Source organism: Sylvia atricapilla, chromosome 13, assembly GCF_009819655.1.
Source record: "Sylvia atricapilla isolate bSylAtr1 chromosome 13, bSylAtr1.pri, whole genome shotgun sequence".
NCBI classification, from domain to species: Eukaryota; Metazoa; Chordata; class Aves; order Passeriformes; family Sylviidae; genus Sylvia; species Sylvia atricapilla.
In genome coordinates this window covers 15,585,468-15,602,072 of record NC_089152.1, presented here as the reverse complement: position 1 = coordinate 15,602,072, position 16,605 = coordinate 15,585,468, and the positions used below count along the sequence as shown (strand labels likewise).

General features: G+C 39.5%; 1 protein-coding gene across 8 annotated transcripts; it reads left to right on the top strand.

The window, feature by feature from the left end:
• Positions 1-737: 737 nt before the first annotated feature.
• On the top strand, positions 738-16,496 carry BNIP2 (BCL2 interacting protein 2). 8 transcript variants are annotated; one of them, XR_010744641.1, is made up of 13 exons: positions 738-823; positions 2,045-2,182; positions 2,657-2,787; positions 3,493-3,560; positions 4,337-4,510; positions 6,290-6,466; positions 7,127-7,229; positions 7,347-7,478; positions 8,110-8,196; positions 8,328-8,426; positions 9,850-9,885; positions 11,815-11,943; positions 16,478-16,496. XR_010744641.1 is itself a non-coding variant. In XM_066328573.1 (12 exons), the coding sequence occupies exons 3-12, from the start codon at positions 2,738-2,740 to the stop codon at positions 11,861-11,863; spliced, it is 975 nt and encodes a 324-aa protein (XP_066184670.1). In that variant the 5' UTR covers positions 738-823; positions 2,045-2,182; positions 2,657-2,737; the 3' UTR covers positions 11,864-14,644. The 8 variants fall into 8 exon arrangements, 6 of the variants coding, with proteins under 6 accessions (XP_066184670.1, XP_066184673.1, XP_066184674.1 ...); XR_010744642.1 differs by lacking the exons at positions 9,850-9,885; positions 16,478-16,496 and adding an exon at positions 10,234-10,304 and having other exon boundaries at positions 11,815-14,644; XM_066328573.1 differs by lacking the exon at positions 16,478-16,496 and having other exon boundaries at positions 11,815-14,644.
• The last annotated feature ends 109 nt before the right edge of the window (positions 16,497-16,605 follow it).

The following is a 16,605-nucleotide window of genomic DNA, read 5'->3' as shown; positions in this document are numbered from 1 at the left end:
GTTCCCCTCGTGCTTTTGACACTCATCTTACACTTTCCTGGGCTCCTGGAGCCTCAGCACGGCGCTCCAGCCCGGCATACAGAACTCAGCGGGTGGATTTGACGTTTTCCATCCCATGTCCTGCGGGGGCGACCCGGGACTCGACCTCTCGAGCCAGTCCTACGACAGGCGGCACGGGCAGTGCGGGCGGGGGCACTGAGTGCGGGGACAGCAGCGAATTAGCGTTAATCACCTGCGGCCGAGGGCTGCCCGGGGCACGGCCCGTCCCCGCCATGGCAGCGCCCCTCGGCCCGGCGCCGTCCCTCAGCCGCAGCAGCGCCGGCCGGGGCCTTGGCCACTCCAGCCTGGGGCAGACTGAACTCACTGCGGGCTGCAGCTTCCCGAGGGGCAGCGCAGGGACAGGCACTGATCTCTGCTCTCAGAGAACACGGACAGGGCCCGAGGGAACGGCTGGAGCTGGGGCAGGGCACAGCAGGGCTGGGTATGGGAAAAGGCTTTTCACCCACAGCGTGATCGTGCACTGAACAGGCTCCCCAGCGCAGTGGTCACAGCAGCACTGCTGACAGAGTTCCAGGAGCGTTCGAACACCGCTGTCGGGTAACGGTGTAACTCCCACGCTGCCCCTCAGGGGCCGGGCTCAGCTCTCGGAGCTGACCCTGGCCCCGCCCTCACGGCGGCGCGAGCCCCGCCCCGCCCATCACGCATGCGCGGGAGCGGCCGAGTCCCGCGCGGCCGGGGCAGTCACGTGACTCGGGCGGCGGATGCGGTTCCGGGTGAGCGCGGGCGCGCAGCGCGGCCCCGAGCGCGGCCCCGCTCCCGCCAGGTACGGCCGCGGAGGGGCGGGAGCGCGGGGCCGGGAGCCGCCAGCCGGGAGCCGCCAGCCGGGAGCCGGGAGCCGCGGCCGGGCCGCGCGGGGCGGGAGCGGGAGGAGGCGGGGCCGCGGCCCGGCCGCAGGTGCGCAAGAGGCGGCGGATTCAGCGCTTGGGCCTGGCCGCGGCGGCGGGGGCGGCGAACAGGGAACCCGCGGCCGGGCAGCTCCTCCGCTGCAGGGGGGAGAGCTGTGAACACGTAAATCTGCGAGGGGAAAAGCCCCTGCCCTGGCCCGCAAGGGTCCGCTGAGGGCGTAGCGAACGCGCAGGACGGAGCCGGCTCGCGGAAGTTGCTTTCTAGCGCCTTTTGTCTTAGTTCCTCCTGATTTCCTGCTACTAATTCAGTGCGCTAAATAATAGTCGATTACTTCTCGTTGACTTGTATGCATATCTAAGCCTTATAGAGGAATATCGGGGCAAGCTGTAAGTTCTTTGGCATTGTTTTGAGAAGTTGGTGTTTACCTTGAAATAAATTTAAGTGGCGCAGAAATACAGACCCTTGTGTTGCTCTGGATGTGGAGTTTAAAGGAGTGTCCTCGGGAGGAAAGCAAGAGTTCTCAGAAGATTTCTCTTTTAGCTGTCTGATGTCTCTGTGCTTTGACACTGAGAGAAGGGAGTGAAAGGAGACACTGGGACAACTTCTTCACACTGCTGAAGAGCAGCTGAGAGGTGCAGGGGCTGAATGTCTCAAACAAGGAGAGTCTGGCCCTTAAGAGGAACTAGTTTGCTACCTTCTAGAAATTTTATTTCAATTTTCTGGGTGAGAGAAGCAGGGAAATGTCAGTAAAATAGGCTTAAACCGAGATGATTAGTGTTTAATTTGTAGTACTGCTGTTAAATAAAAAGGTTACCTAATTTTTCTTTATTAATCAGTTTGCATAGCATAGCTTTAAGCATTGCAGGACATGTTAAAATCAGGTCAGGAGAAGAAAAATTTGGATTTGTCATGAAAGGAAAGCTAATCCTACAGAACAATGAGTGTACTTTGGGTTTCAGCCATGTAAAGAAAAATTATATCAGTTAATAAGCAGTATTGGCTGCATTCAAACTTTGTACTTATTGGTGTTCTGTGTTGATTGCTTCTTTGCAAAATAGTTTCCTGTGTCTCGTTTTGATGGATGTTGGTTTTTTTAATACCTTCATTGATAAGTCTCCCTGTTTCTGCCAATCTTTAGAGCCAACACAGCCAAGAGCTTCAACTGGTTTGGACTTTTATGTCAGCAGAATGGTTTGCCATGTTCCATTATTGGGGATTCCTTGTTGCTGGTGATGGGTGAGCCTGAAGAAATACAGCTTTACTTGCACATCATAGGGTGAGTTCTCCAAAAGCAGTCTTAAATGGTTATCTTTAAAGTTTTTGGGGGGTTTTATTTTTAAATAGCTCGTAGTTTAGATCTGAACATCTGGAGTTTTCCTCAAATCATACACTTATTAGTTACCTACTATAGAATCTAGAGACATCAGGTTTCTTACATTTTGGAGTGAACTGGTGTAATCATAAATTACAGAACAGGTTGCTCAAGGCCTTCATTTTAACTGGGGGGTTGGTCCTCCTTGACTGCATGAAATCCCTTCCAACCTAAATTTTTGTATCATAAACCATTCCACAAGCAGTTTTGTCTGGAAAAAAAAAAAAAAGTAAAATGGAAACAAACAAAAAACTTTCCCCTGTGTTATTTGGTTTTTGTTCTGCATAATACCTTAATTTGATGATAAATTAAAGAATGTGTTGGAAGTATGGGAATTACCACAGTATTGAGCTAACTCCTTCTGTTGTATTCCAACAGCTCTTCTTTAGCCCATTGTGCTGAAGACCAGAGGTTCTGCCTAATCAGGAGTCTCTGTTAGCAATTCAAGTTGGCTGGAGAATGGAAGGGGTTGAGTTTAAGGAAGAGTGGCAAGATGAAGATTTTCCAAGGTTTTGAATTCTTTTTTAAAGTAATTCACATCAAACACATAACATCAGCAATAAGCTGTGTCTTGGTCTCCCTGGTGAACTAATACTTAGTAATAATCTTGAAGTGATTTCCATTAATATAGCAGTTTTGAAAAGGTTTTGTGGCATATTTCTTCAAGACTGCCACTGTTGAAGTTTCCAGTGTTTCTGAAATGAAGATTTGTAAGCTTAGCTTTGTTTATTTCCTTTGATAATATTTTGCAACTACATTGTTTGCATATTCCTCACAGTGCCTCATGGCCCAAATATTTCATTAAGCAAAATTTCTGAGGAAAGTCTTTAAAAGTTAATGCTGCTACTAGTGCTTGGGCCTACAGAAAAACTAAATCAGCTTTAGACACATTGTATGATAACTAAACTAATTCTGTAATTTATTTCAAGTCAAATTTTCTCAAGCAAGAATATGACAAGTTTGTTAAGGATGACACAGTGGTATTAGTCAGTGTTTTGGTATTTGTCCCAGGAAGGGATGGTCACTTGAATGCTGTAAGAGAATTTTCTGCTGCCTTGTTGTTTGTTAACTGAAAGTTTGAAATTAGGCTATAAGTAAAGTTAGTTCAGTGCTATCCCACAGTGGGTTTTTCTAACAGCGTGTAAGTCTAAATATATGGAATTTAAAAAATGTAAAAGCAGGTTTGTAACAATAATTTCTACTTTGTGTCCCAGGCCCCTGCCAGAGGATGATCCTGTTGAGCCTGATGCATTGGCTGCAGCTGGAACAGAAAGTGAAGCCAGTAAGAACATTCCACTCCAGTCCAGCTGACTGCTTCCTACTTAAAAGGCTGCTTTAAAGCTCCTTGGTGTGGGGGGATTTTTTTTGCTTGTTTTGTTTCGGGGGTTTTGGGCTTTTTTTTTTTTTATTATTATTATTTTTTATTTTTTTTATTTTGTCTGTCTGCCTTACTTGGGGCATTTCCAGTGCTGTGTTGGTAATCTGATTTTATTCTTTGCTTTCAACTCCTGCCTAAATCATACCAATATTTGCCTTGTACCTCAAAGCATTCGGTGTATCCACAGAACAGATTGTTTAATTTTCTGTCCTCACTGTTGTCTGTCAGTCTTCTTTTTCAGCTTGTATATTACTTTTCATTTTATCAAAGATGGTTATGATGTCACTGAAGCCAAAAAAAAAGCAAGTGCTAGGGACATGAATCTGTTGCATTATTTGCAAGATTTATTCAGTGTAATACCTGGAGCAGCTCCTGGGACATTGGCTGCAGCCGGCAGGGGCAGCAGTGTCTGAGGTGATGACAATTCATCAGGATTTTTTCTGTAGGGAGTGTGGTTGGTGTCTGCCCCCCTGCTCAGATTGTGTGTGCAATGGGTAACTTGAGAACTTCACCTGCTGTTCTTCCCATCCCCTTTTAAAGCCTTACTCCAAAGATACCTTGTTTAAGTCTTGGGCATTAATCTATAGTGCATTATGAGAAAGGACTTTGCTCTTCTGTCCTAGTAATATGCCTACTTAAACTTGCTTTAGTTTTGAAAATAAATTATTTGCTTTCTTTAGATACAGAGGGTAATGGAACCAAACTGAGGAGGAAACTAATGGCCCCAGACATTAGCTTAAATTTGGATCCCAGCGAGGAATCTGTTTTGTCTGATGACTTGGATGAGAGTGGAGAGATTGATTTGGATGATTTAGATACTCCTTCAGAAAATAGCAATGAATTTGAATGGGAAGGTGAGTATTTTGGTCCTTTTTTCTGATGCTCTAAAGTATTTTCTTAGTATCTTCTCTTAGATTGTTTCTTTACCAAGAAATAGCTATGACTCAATAGTGCAAGAGGAGAAATACAAAGGGAGTGATTGGATTAGGAATTAGAAATAGGTGGAGTGACTTCTTAAAGAGCAAATCAGACCTCATCAGATTAGTCAACAGGCAAACAGTTAATAGCTGTAGCTGCAGATAAACTCAGGTGAAGATCATCTATATCATCTCTAAGATCATCTGAAGATCATCTCTAAGACTTAAAGTTATGGAAAATCCTCTGTTGCAGTAAGTTTTAAGACTCCCCAACAGAAAGAAATAGCCAAGGTGTTTTACATGTTTTAGAAATCAGTTTTAAATGGAGGGAGCCAAACAAAGGGATATAGGTTAGCTGCTCAGAAACAGATGAATTGGAGTTTAAGGAGGACTGAATAGTATTTTTAAAAATACTAAGTAACACCTGATCTCAGATCTTCCTGTAGTGAGAATGGGAAGAGCTCAGTAGCCACAGTGTGCATATTTCCAGGTTGACTAGAGACAGTAGAAGAGCCTCTGTTTTATGTCAAGGAATTCTGAAATTACTTAAAAGGCAGTTACAGTAGCTATAGCCACACAAGTAATGATTCACTTTTAAGACATTAATAGGTTTTATATCTTATGGACATAACCCGGAGATTCTAACAAATTTTATTTGAAGTAAATGTTTTGTGTAGGAGTTAAAGCACAAATTTTAAATTTGTAGTTTAATGATGTTTTAAGGCCCTCTTATGAAAGCCAAGAACAGTTGCGTTTGGCAAATTGTTGGAGTCTTTAATATCTGGAACCTTCATGGTTTAGGCATGTCTTTAGTAAGTAAACATGTAAACTCCATTATTATTTTGTCTTTTCACTGTTTGAAACACTACCTGTGGAGAAAGAAACTCTCTTTAGAATATAGGGGTGGTTTTGGTTTTTAAATAACTAAAGGCATATTGCTGGGGAAGTTTTCTTAACAGAGACTGTGTGTTTAAATTTGTAAAAGGATTTTCATTGTTTTAATGGAGAAGAGTTGTTATTTAGGATTAGTTTTGCAGTGATGCAAAGGAAATGTTCCGGATGTTTGTGTCTTGTTTTTTAAAAGTGTCTGAAAAGGGTTTCTGTCTTTTCTTTCTTTAATGCTGCTGCCTTCATTTTCCTGGAAGGATAGTTTCAATTAACAGCTTTGTCTTGGGAACAGACAACTAACTTGCAGTAGGTTTTTCTCGCTTTGGGTAAGGTCCATGCAACAAAGTCAAGAATCATAATTTCATTGGAGCAGATTGCTGTCAGCACAAATTTCATATATTTTGATTGCACACGTGAATTACATTTAATTTTCAGTAGATTTGCCTGCATGTCTGCTTGCAAGGTACCTCAATGTTTTAAATCATGCTTCATGTAAATCTGTGATCAACCTCTGTAATCCTTATTGCAGTTAACCACTTTGTCTATTTTGGTGAAACTCATTGAGGTCTGTGTTCTGAAAGCCTACAATTAATCAGGCTTCCTCCATGAATGGAAATTTTCCACATACTTGTAATAGAGAAAATTACAGTCAACAGATAACTGCCAACATGAGTATGTTATTAAATACCCATGACATCAACTGGTGCGTCTGCCTGGCTGAAGAATACCAAAATAGATCAGATAGCAAAGTGGTTAACTCGTGTTATAGCTGATTGTCACTGTCCATGGTATTCATAATGGGTCTTCAACACATTCTCATTTTGGCAGATGACCTTCCAAAACCAAAAACTACTGATGTCATTAGGAAGGGCTCACTGGCTGAGTACGCTGTGGCAGAGGAGAAGGACGACGGGCGGCGCTGGCGAATGTTTCGGATCGGGGAGCAGGACCACAGGGTGGACATGAAGGCAATTGAACCCTACAAAAAAGTTATCAGTCATGGTGGTAAGGACTGGGGACCTGCTCAGGGGAGCTGCTGAACAGCTACTTCTTAAAGCTGAGTGGGGGAGGCAGAGGAAGAGCTTTGGGCATAAAGAGTTGTGACAATTCATTTGTTGTGGTGTTAAGACATGGTTGATTTAATAATTCTTTCTCTATTAAACTAAAGTTTCAAAATGTACATGTGGTCACATGTACTAAAATGCACCTATGTAATAAGACATATTTACTCTATCCTAATAATCACTGCTACCTAATTCTTTGGCTTCTAGACTATTGAAAACATGAACTGTCGATCTACTAAGGCAGAAATCAATTCATGATTGATTTCTTTCCAACTTCAGTCTGTGAAGGTCAGGTTGGAAGAAAAGTTGACTAGACTTTAATAATATAAGACATTATTAAATATACTGAGGTTCTACACTGAAACATTGGTTATAGATAGTGTTTGATTGACATCAGCTTTGGCTGTTGCTTTAGACATAGACAGACTTGAAAAAGAAACATTGATGTTTTCTGTGGCTGTATGAATGTGTCCATGTGGATGTTTGTACACCTCTTTAGGGTAAATAATGAAAAAGCCCACTGAATGTGCTTGTCTTTGTGTAAATGTAGTCAATGTATTGTCATCTTTGTCACTACTGCTGCTTATTTCTTTGGTTTTAGGTTATTATGGTGATGGGTTAAATGCCATTGTTGTGTTTGCTGTTTGTTTCATGCCTGAGAGCAGCCAGCCCAACTACAGATACCTAATGGACAATCTATTTAAGTAAGTCAACATCTGCCTTTCTGGGTTTTTGTTATTTTTAATGTATTTGAGCATTACTAGGAATTACTTTCAGATGAAGATTGTGGATATTAAAGTTCTCTTTGCTTGCCTCTCCAGGTATGTAATTGGCACTTTAGAGCTGTTAGTAGCAGAGAACTATATGATAGTTTACCTGAATGGTGCAACAACACGGAGAAAAATGCCAAGTTTAGGCTGGCTTAGGAAATGTTACCAGCAAATTGATAGAAGGTAAGAAGCTCTGCAAAATTTTCTTACAGTGTTCATGTGCTCAGAGATAGACATATTTAGGAAAAACTGCTGTTTAATGTGGTGTCTGATCCCTTCTGTGCAAGATTTGATGAAGGAAGTTGGTGTATTGAAAGCCTCTTCCTATGCTAGGAGTGTGGGTGATGCTACAAACGTGCATGGGGAGTCTTGGCTGGTGTTTTGGTTGGTTGGGGGTTTTGTGTATGCTTTTTGTTGCTCTGGTTCTCAGGGTGTTTTTTTAGTGAAAATAGTATTCTTAGAATACTGAATATTGTTATCTTGTAGAATATACTTACAATGTAATATAGTAACACAAGGTTAATAACAAGGGGTCCTTTGTGAACCCCTTCATCATTAGTTGTGTAAAAAGATTCAAAGAAGCTTCTCCTTGGAATGTTACTTCCTTGTCAAATTGATACTGAATCTTTAGTTTCTGTTTTACAGTTGTGTAGTATTTTTTCTTCTGATGGAGTTTGGCTTGTAATAATGGGGTGTCAGAATACTGTGTTTATGTGACAGTTGTGCTTCTAAAAACATGCTTCTTATATATTCCAAAACCCCTGGGCATGCTGCCTTTTTGTTCTAGTAATTATCCATTGTTTAAATCCTTCAGGTTAAGAAAAAATCTGAAATCATTGATCATAGTTCATCCTTCCTGGTTCATCAGAACACTCCTGGCCGTCACAAAACCTTTCATTAGGTAATACTCCAGACGATTTTTCATAAATAATTCTGACAACTGTTTGCTTTGAACTTAAAAGACTGTTTTAATATTGACCTAGTAAAAAACTTTCAGAGTTGTAACTGTACCCTGCATTTGTTCTTCCACAGCTCAAAATTCAGCCAAAAAATTAGGTATGTCTTTACCCTGGCAGAACTAGCCGAACTGATCCCCATGGAATACGTTGGCATCCCAGAGTGCATAAAACAGTACGTTTTTATTCCAACATCTTCTACATTTATCATGCTTTAGGACTGGTAGATGCTGTAATCAGTGTTTGGTCTGAATGTAACACTTGGCACATAATGACTGAACTGAGATCATTGCTGTCTTCAGGAGGAGTGTCCATGTTTGAGCTCGTTGCTAAAGGCACTTTGGAATGGGGTAGCAGGGGTAGCCAAAATGTTAACCTGTAGTCATTTTCACACTGGAGCTTTGTGCAGTTACTAAGTTGTGGTGTGTGAATTAAGCCTTCAAGGGAAGGTCTCATTCCAGTTATTGTGCATCTTAGTGTGTGTATTAAACTGGTTTGTGAGTGAGAAATTGTGGGCATGTTGATACTGAAGTTATTTATAAAGTCTTCTAAAGCGTTTTAATTAAAATGTGGAACAAGTTAAGTGCTGAAATATCACTTGGACTGGATTTCATTTAAAAGAAAAGCAGCAACAGGAAAATGCTGAATCCCTACCCACCACAGTTCTAAACTGCTTTGGTAAAGAAATAAAGACAGCAGCAATGTAGCTTCTTTTCCTTCCCATCCAGATACAAATACTCATTTTAACATCAGCACAGTTCTGCTCTCAAATCAGACATGATCCTTTTGTCAAAAGCATTTGTGAATGCAGTAATAGCGTAGAAATCATAAACTTGAGTCTTAAAAAAACCAGATGAAAACACTAACAATCCTGCTGACAGCCTGTTAGAGGGTATAACACACAAAACCCTGTGTTGTCCCCATGGTTACAGGTGAGCACAAACTGGAGGAACGTGGCCCAGTGTCACTGAACAGACACACAGGGCACATCATGCTGGACAAAGCCTCGTGCCCCCTGCACATGGCTGGTTATTTCAGCAGACATCCAGCTCCCATCAGTTCCACAATTTAACTCTGTGAGACAGAAAAACAGCTTTCATGGGGTGGGAGTGAAACACATGACAAAGCTGAGGCAGTCTTGTGCTGTCTTTAGAATTTTTTTGACTGGAGTTTTAGAGGTATGTTATGAATATTCAGACTGTTATTCCAAGTTTTAAAAGACTCCTCTCAATAAAGGTATTGATGAATCTTTAACTGTCCTGCAAAGTCTGGACTTGGTTAACTTGAGGATTTAATTCTCAGATTATATCTGGCTTCAAACTGTTATGGATAGAGACTTAAAATTTTAGTGATGAATGCTAACACTGTACAAGAGGTCATATTGAATTCATTTGTTATGTCATAGTAACTAAATCTTAATGGGTTTTGTTTAATGCTAATAAATGTTGGAGATACAGTGTATTTTTTTCTTAATTATATCAGTTTCAAAATTTTGTAAGTTTCTACAAATTCTATTGACACTAATACTGGTTTGCAGCTTCTGTTGATTTTGGCCTTCATATGTTATATTTACTGAAATAAAACTTTTCCTCACCAAGGTATGAAGAAGAAAAGTTTAGAAAGAAACAGAAAAGGTATATTCATATTTTGATTAGGGCTGCATCTAGATAAGACAATTTGCACTGCAACTAACTCCCAGTTGATTGGCTTGCATAAAGGAATAAGCATTTGTAAATATAAACATGCACTAGTGCCCAAATTTTTACGCATGACAGCAACTATACTGTACTTGCAGGCAGTATGGGATCTGTAAGGACTCGCCCTGGGTGTTCAGAGAGCTATTTGTGAATAGTTTCTATTACACTTTCATGTGAGATGCTCATTTTTAAGGGGATACATGGGTTCTCAACTTGAAGTCTTTAAGAGGCAAAAGTAATGCTTCTGTATGAACCCATTAAATCAAATGTCATTGTTTCTGACAGGAATTGATCTCTGGAGATGAGCTGTATTTAGGTGCTAAGCTGTAGCTATGCATTAGCAGAGATGAAACTCCGTAAGAAGTTCTAATATTAAATCTTGTATTTTTGGTATTCACTACCTTTTTAGTTATTAACTTGCATAGATGCAATCTAAATTAGTATTTTAGTGCTGTTTGTATTTGCAGTGCCTATGTTCCTTTCTAATAAATACTGGATTTCCATTTTGTTAATTTCCAGTTTCCTTCTAACTACTCAAGCTATTTCACAGCTGATGAATTTTTTTGAATGGATATGTTGTTTTTTCACTCACTAACAAAGATTTTGCTGCTAACTTTCTTTTTTATTTTTTAATTATTTTTCCTTTGTTTGCCTAACTACTAAGGAAGGTTTATTGTTTAAATTGGGTAGACAAACACTGAGATTGAAGTGAAAGGAATTTAAATTATTTCTGGAAGCTGACATGTAAATTTACTTATGTGTTGAACAGTCTTCAGGAATTACTCCAATTTAGCGATAATTTAAAACATCTCCAGTAGAACAAGCACTTTTTAGTGTCCCTTTTGATTATTTCACCTATACTACCATCACTTTTGTAAAAAGTAGTATGTTCTTCAGTGAAAATTCAGTATAGAGACACAGGCAGAATTGGATACTGAGCCTTTAATCAGGTAGAGAGCAGCTCATTTTATGAGTTCCTGGCCCAAAGGAGCTGTCAGTGTTTCTATCATTTTGATAAACTGACTGGTTATAGTTTGAGATGAGACAGGTATGTTAGACAGGTTGTTAGAGGACAAACTTAGTCTTAGTCTCTCACTTTGGAATTGCTGTTGGTTTAAAATAATTTGACCTCCATGCACAACTTAATTTGCCAGATGTTATCAAGACTGTAGCTTGTTCTTACTATAAAGAGGAAAAGTACGTTTTGTACAGGGCTTTCAGTCATCCCCTGGTTTCTACAAAGCACCATTTTGTTTGCTGGTCCCAAGGCAGATATTAAAAAATAAGGGACAAAATCAAACCCACTTTTATCAGGATGATGGTGAATTTTTCCAGGGTAATTGTAAAAGTCTTAGAACATAATAGTAAAAGTATTGCAGTTAAGGAGCCTCTTCACTTTTTTTGATTCAACTAGTGCTGTTACCTTCTTGGCTTAAGTACTATAACATTAGAGGTAATTCAGTGCTTATGAATTCATCAGAGTGGTAGTGCGTGTCAGTATTGTTGTGTTACCTGTATTTTATTCCTGCTTGCATTTGTTACTGTGAGCACGGGCCATGCTTTTTTCTTCTGTAGTCAAACTTCACTTGCACTGTTTAGATGCTTCCTCTCAAGTGCTGTAGTTACTTAAATGGTTTCCTAACAATTTTAATTAATTTCTAGGGGTTGGTAGGAAAAATGATATTGAAAAGAACCCAAACATCATGGCTACACTAAATAAAACCTTAATTTAATATTTATTTACTAAAACTTTTCCCATATAAGAGCTTTGTGTTTTCCTGTTAAGCCTAATAGTTTTTTCTTAATAATATGAGCTATCAAACCATGTTACCATAGTTTAATTTTACTACTTTCTTTGCTAAGCAGAGTTGACCAAGAGCTGAATGGAAAACAAGAGCAGAAAAGTGAACAGTAAGTTTGGAGTCCAAACAAGACTGAAGAATAAGGCAGATGGAACAATGCCATTTGTGCTCCATTGCAGTGCATTCTCTGTGTGTATGTATTATATAATCTGTTGCAAAAGGTGCTTTGGACTAGCACACAATGAACTGCTTACTGCTGTATTGGTTTGTCTTGACTTTAATTGCTGTTTATGTAATCGTTTTATACTGCTAAATGGCAAAGAACCCTATGTTTTTCAGGGGATGTTCTTGCAACTGTTTATCTAAATGATGCATGTTCTTCAGTAAAATATTTATATACCTAAATGTTAAAGGAAAGAGATAATATATATATTTTTATGACTGAGCAATATATTGTGTGTACCTGCTGAAGGAGTTCATTTGCAGGTAGACAAGGCCATAAGTTACTTGTTATTGTATAAATCTGTTTTGCTGTAAATGGTCAAGTGCATTTCTTTGTTGTCATGAAAACTTGTTTGGCTATTAACAATCACATTAACTTGGCTTTCACAAATACAGAGATCCATATTTTTGTTCACTTACCTTACACAAGCTCACCCCTTTACCTCACTAGAGTGAGCTTCAGCTTTGGTGTCTTTCAGCCCATTGTTCAGGATGCAGAACTGCAGCTCTGTGAGTGGCAGTTTGTTGGCCACAAGGTTTAAGCCTAAACCACAAAAGCTGAACTGTCTGGCTGGTAAGATACCAGACCTTTCTCGGCTGAAGTTGTGAATTTAGATTCTGCTTCAGTATGTCAAGACTGTCTCAGCTAGCAGTAGGAAAGGAGTTCATTGCAGTTCTTCTTGGATCAATCTTGATTGTTACTGGTGGGAACTCTGGTCATGTTCAGTAGAACTTGGGAGCTACACAGGTAGCCACAATACTGTTTTCTGGGCAGGAATATGAGAAGCCTTACCATTCTTGGGTCTTATGCTACTTGTGTCATAACAGCTGTGAGGCCTAAAGCTGTGAGGCACATGAAACCAGCACTGATTTAACTTTTAAGAAGTATTTTAAAGGTTGGGGTGTTTTCACTCCCCGCAACAGTGGTAAATCTGTGTCTCTAGGAGGTTTTCTTGGACACATAACTAGTGTGTATTTACAACAGTAATGCACTGGTTGATACATTGTAAAAGTTTGTAACATCTTTTGATAAACATTGCATTTTCCATGTAAGGGCAGGTGTATGCAAATAAATTCATTCGGGAGTTGAGCAATAGAATGTTGTAGCAGATATATTAAACCTTTGCTTTTGGTGTTTATTGTGCTCACAATTTTGTCTTAATGCCAAAAAATATCACTTTTTAACTATATTTAATGTTACTCAGTTACCTTATTAAAAAAAGTTATGTTCAACCAGATTACTACCTGACACTGATAAACAGCAGTTGTGAGATATTCCATGGTCAAGACTTACCAATTAACAATTAATTAATCCACTGTCTCCAGTGATCCCTGTATAGACTCTGAGAGCAAATGGATGTCAGGTGAGGGAAAACTGCTTGTGTCTCTGGGAGTTTATTTAAGTCTGCAGTTCGGATACTTTCATCTCAAGATCTAAGTCCTTTTGTTGCAATAGTTTCTGTATCAGAGTTTCAAGGGGATTGATAGGCAGGATGTATTCACACGACAGGCAATTCCAATGCCAAGTTTCTTTGCATCCATTCCATCAGCTCTGGATCTTGCTCTGAAAGCAGAACACAAATGCACTTTCTTTGCGGCTGTCTTATCTCCTGCTTCAATTTTGATGTTGACTCAGATTGATGTAAAGTTCAAGTCAGTACATGGAGCACTTGCAGCCTGTTTACTCCTGATACTTCGACGGGGTGTCTGTACAAACATGCAAATCTGATTTTTACTGGGTTTACATGTGTCTTAAGCTAAACAGAAAGCATTCTGATTATCTCATTTCCATTTTTTCCTAATTGATAAAAGGATTAGCCTCAGTAAAATCATATTCTTAGTGGAGGGGCTGTAGTTCTCTATGTCCTGTGGCTTCCTGTGTGTATAGTGCAGTACAGAGCAGCCATCCCTCTGTATATGCCACATTTACCAAATGATGGGATTGTTATTGTGCTTCCTGGTGGCCAAGGATTCTACAGTTTCGTGCTGCAGCAGTATGATTTCTTTTGGAAATGTGTATGTGTTATAAATGGTTTATTTCTCTAGTGTAAGTTGTTGTGAATGAGTATACAGCACAACAGTTGTTCTGTCTCTAAAGATAGGCAACTTGAGAAAGAAGTGTACTAAAGAATTATTCCCCTCTGACTTCCTGCAGCTCATCATTTAGTGGTGAGGTGGATGTTTACAAAAAACAAAGTGGTCCCAAAGCTATGGATAATGTTTTGTCAAACTTAACTTTTTTGAAATTTATAATATAATGTAATATATTTTAATATTTAAAAACCTGAAAAGTTGGAATGTCATACTTAAATAAAACTTATTTCAAAACTTGCATCACTTTGTGATAAGATACAGTATTGTAGGGAATTCACCTTTCAATGGCACTTCCTTCTAAAAGTAAGAGTAATTTTGCTAGAATTTGGTGAGCCCTGTCAAGAAAAAATTTCATATGTCACTGATTTACCTCTGATTTGGAGGTCACATTAGTTTATATCTATTTGTATATGTAGTAATAAGTCATTACCTATCTTATTGTTGCTCTGCACAACTGAAATAGAGACATTTGGGCCAGTGGCCTCTCTGTGACATTTCCTAATGATTTCTGCAACAGGGTAAATTCAGAAGTGGCAAAGAGATTGTGGAGAAAGTGTCATTAAACACTGATGTGAGAAAACTGGATTTGCTTGAATGTTCTTGATCTGTGTAATATGGCAGAGCCATATGTTGGAGGGTAATGGGAAGGGATGTATAAGGATTTAGTGCTGAAGCAGATTGAAGTCTTTGAGCTTCTGGGATGTTGAAATGAAGAACTTTTCTTCCAAAAAGCGTAGAACTAGTTAGAATAATATGTAACCTTGTTCATAACAATGCAGTTTGATGTATCTTTTTCCTTTACTCTCAGTAAACAGGTGAAGAACAGTCCCAGGTGCTGTGAGGAACATTCTACTGAATGTAGTAGCTGCACTCCAAATTGCAGTCCACTAGGATATTAGAGCCTGTATCTGTTTCAGCAGTTTTGTTGCATCATACCTTAAGTGCTCTAATGACAGTTTAAAACTGTCAGCAGTTAATTGTGTCATGCTTCAAGGTTAGATTACATGTGGCATTAATGGAATCCTGTGTGAAATGACCTCGAAGTGTGTCATGGGGAGGAGAAGGTGGTGGTGCCTGCTCACGTCAGCTTCACTGATGCTGTCTGCTGAAATGTCTGTAGTTGACTGAAAGATATTGAACTACACTGTGAATATTAACTGAATCTGTCACAAGGTAGGAAGTTTTTTGGTTAAAAGCCTATTTCTTTATGTGTCAAATTTTTGTCAGTGTATCCTACAGATTTATACAGTATTTAGTATTTAGAAAGATGGTTTAAATTCACATCTTCTCAAAAACTTGTCTTTGGAAATTACTTGAATTCTCAAGTCATTCCAGTCTCCCTCAAAAACCTCATATGAGGACCAGAGAGCAGAGGGATAACAGCTTGCATGACTTTTGTAATCACAGAAGCCTTACAAATCTTGCAGTCAAAATTCCTCCTCAGTCCTTGTGGATGCAGGTCATTCTCCAGAGGGTTTGTTTCACGGACTGCTTGTCAGAGACACTTGGAACAAGTGCTTTAATTATACTTTATAAGGACACCTGATTTTAGTCAGAGTAACACTCTGAAAATGTAAGGAATATGTTAATATTCATATTCTGAAAGACACATCTTGCAGCTTTCCTAGCTTCAAAATTCTGAGTTGAACTACACTGTTTCTTTTATCACATCTCATTACCCATATTAAACTAACAGGAAAAAGGGCATTTGTGAAGAGGGTGCAGTCATGTTAGTTTTTCATCATTCCCTTCAAGCATGACTGAGATCAGTGAAATTAAAGCCATTCTTTGCTCTACTAGATTTTTTTCAGTTTTGCAATTTGGACTGCCCAGATTACTCTGATTTCCATGGATTATTTTAGTAATGAAAATGATCTAAAGAGAAGCTGTCAGAGTGCTTTCCAGAAGTCCTGATCTTCACCATATTCCTTACTCTAGCTTGCTCAACTGCTATTTAATAGTGATTACATGGAATTCCAGGTTCGTAATTACAAATAAATATTCGTGGAGGACAGATGCCTGGTTTACCAGTGACTCTGCAGTTCTGCAGTGTTAGTAATCTCACAAAGCCTTTTTATTAACAAGAAAGACCTGAGCAGTAAGGTGCTCTAATGGTTGAGTAGTAGATTGAAGGTTAAATATAAAATGATTACACTGTCAATTAGTGTCTGTAAATTTTATTGTGTGTGATAATGGGAAACGTGTTTAAACAAAATGAAACTGCAGTAATGCAAAAGCAAGGTTGTGAGTCATAGATAACAGAAGTAGCTTAACTGGGTCAGTAACACTTGACAGTTGTGACTATTTTCCTTTGTCCTTTTAACGGAAAAAATGTAGGTAGAAGACTCTTCACCTACCTCTTAAGAATATATTGATCCTTTTTTTAAATGAGCTTGTTTTCTGCGTTCCAGGGTGTCACGGGGTGATGTGCTAAGCCCGTGTGTGAATGTGGTAGCGGTCATTGCTTGGGGGGATTTTAATGAGGAGAAGCCGCCGCTGTGAGCTCGGACGGCCTTTGCCCGGCGTGTGGGTGTGGCTG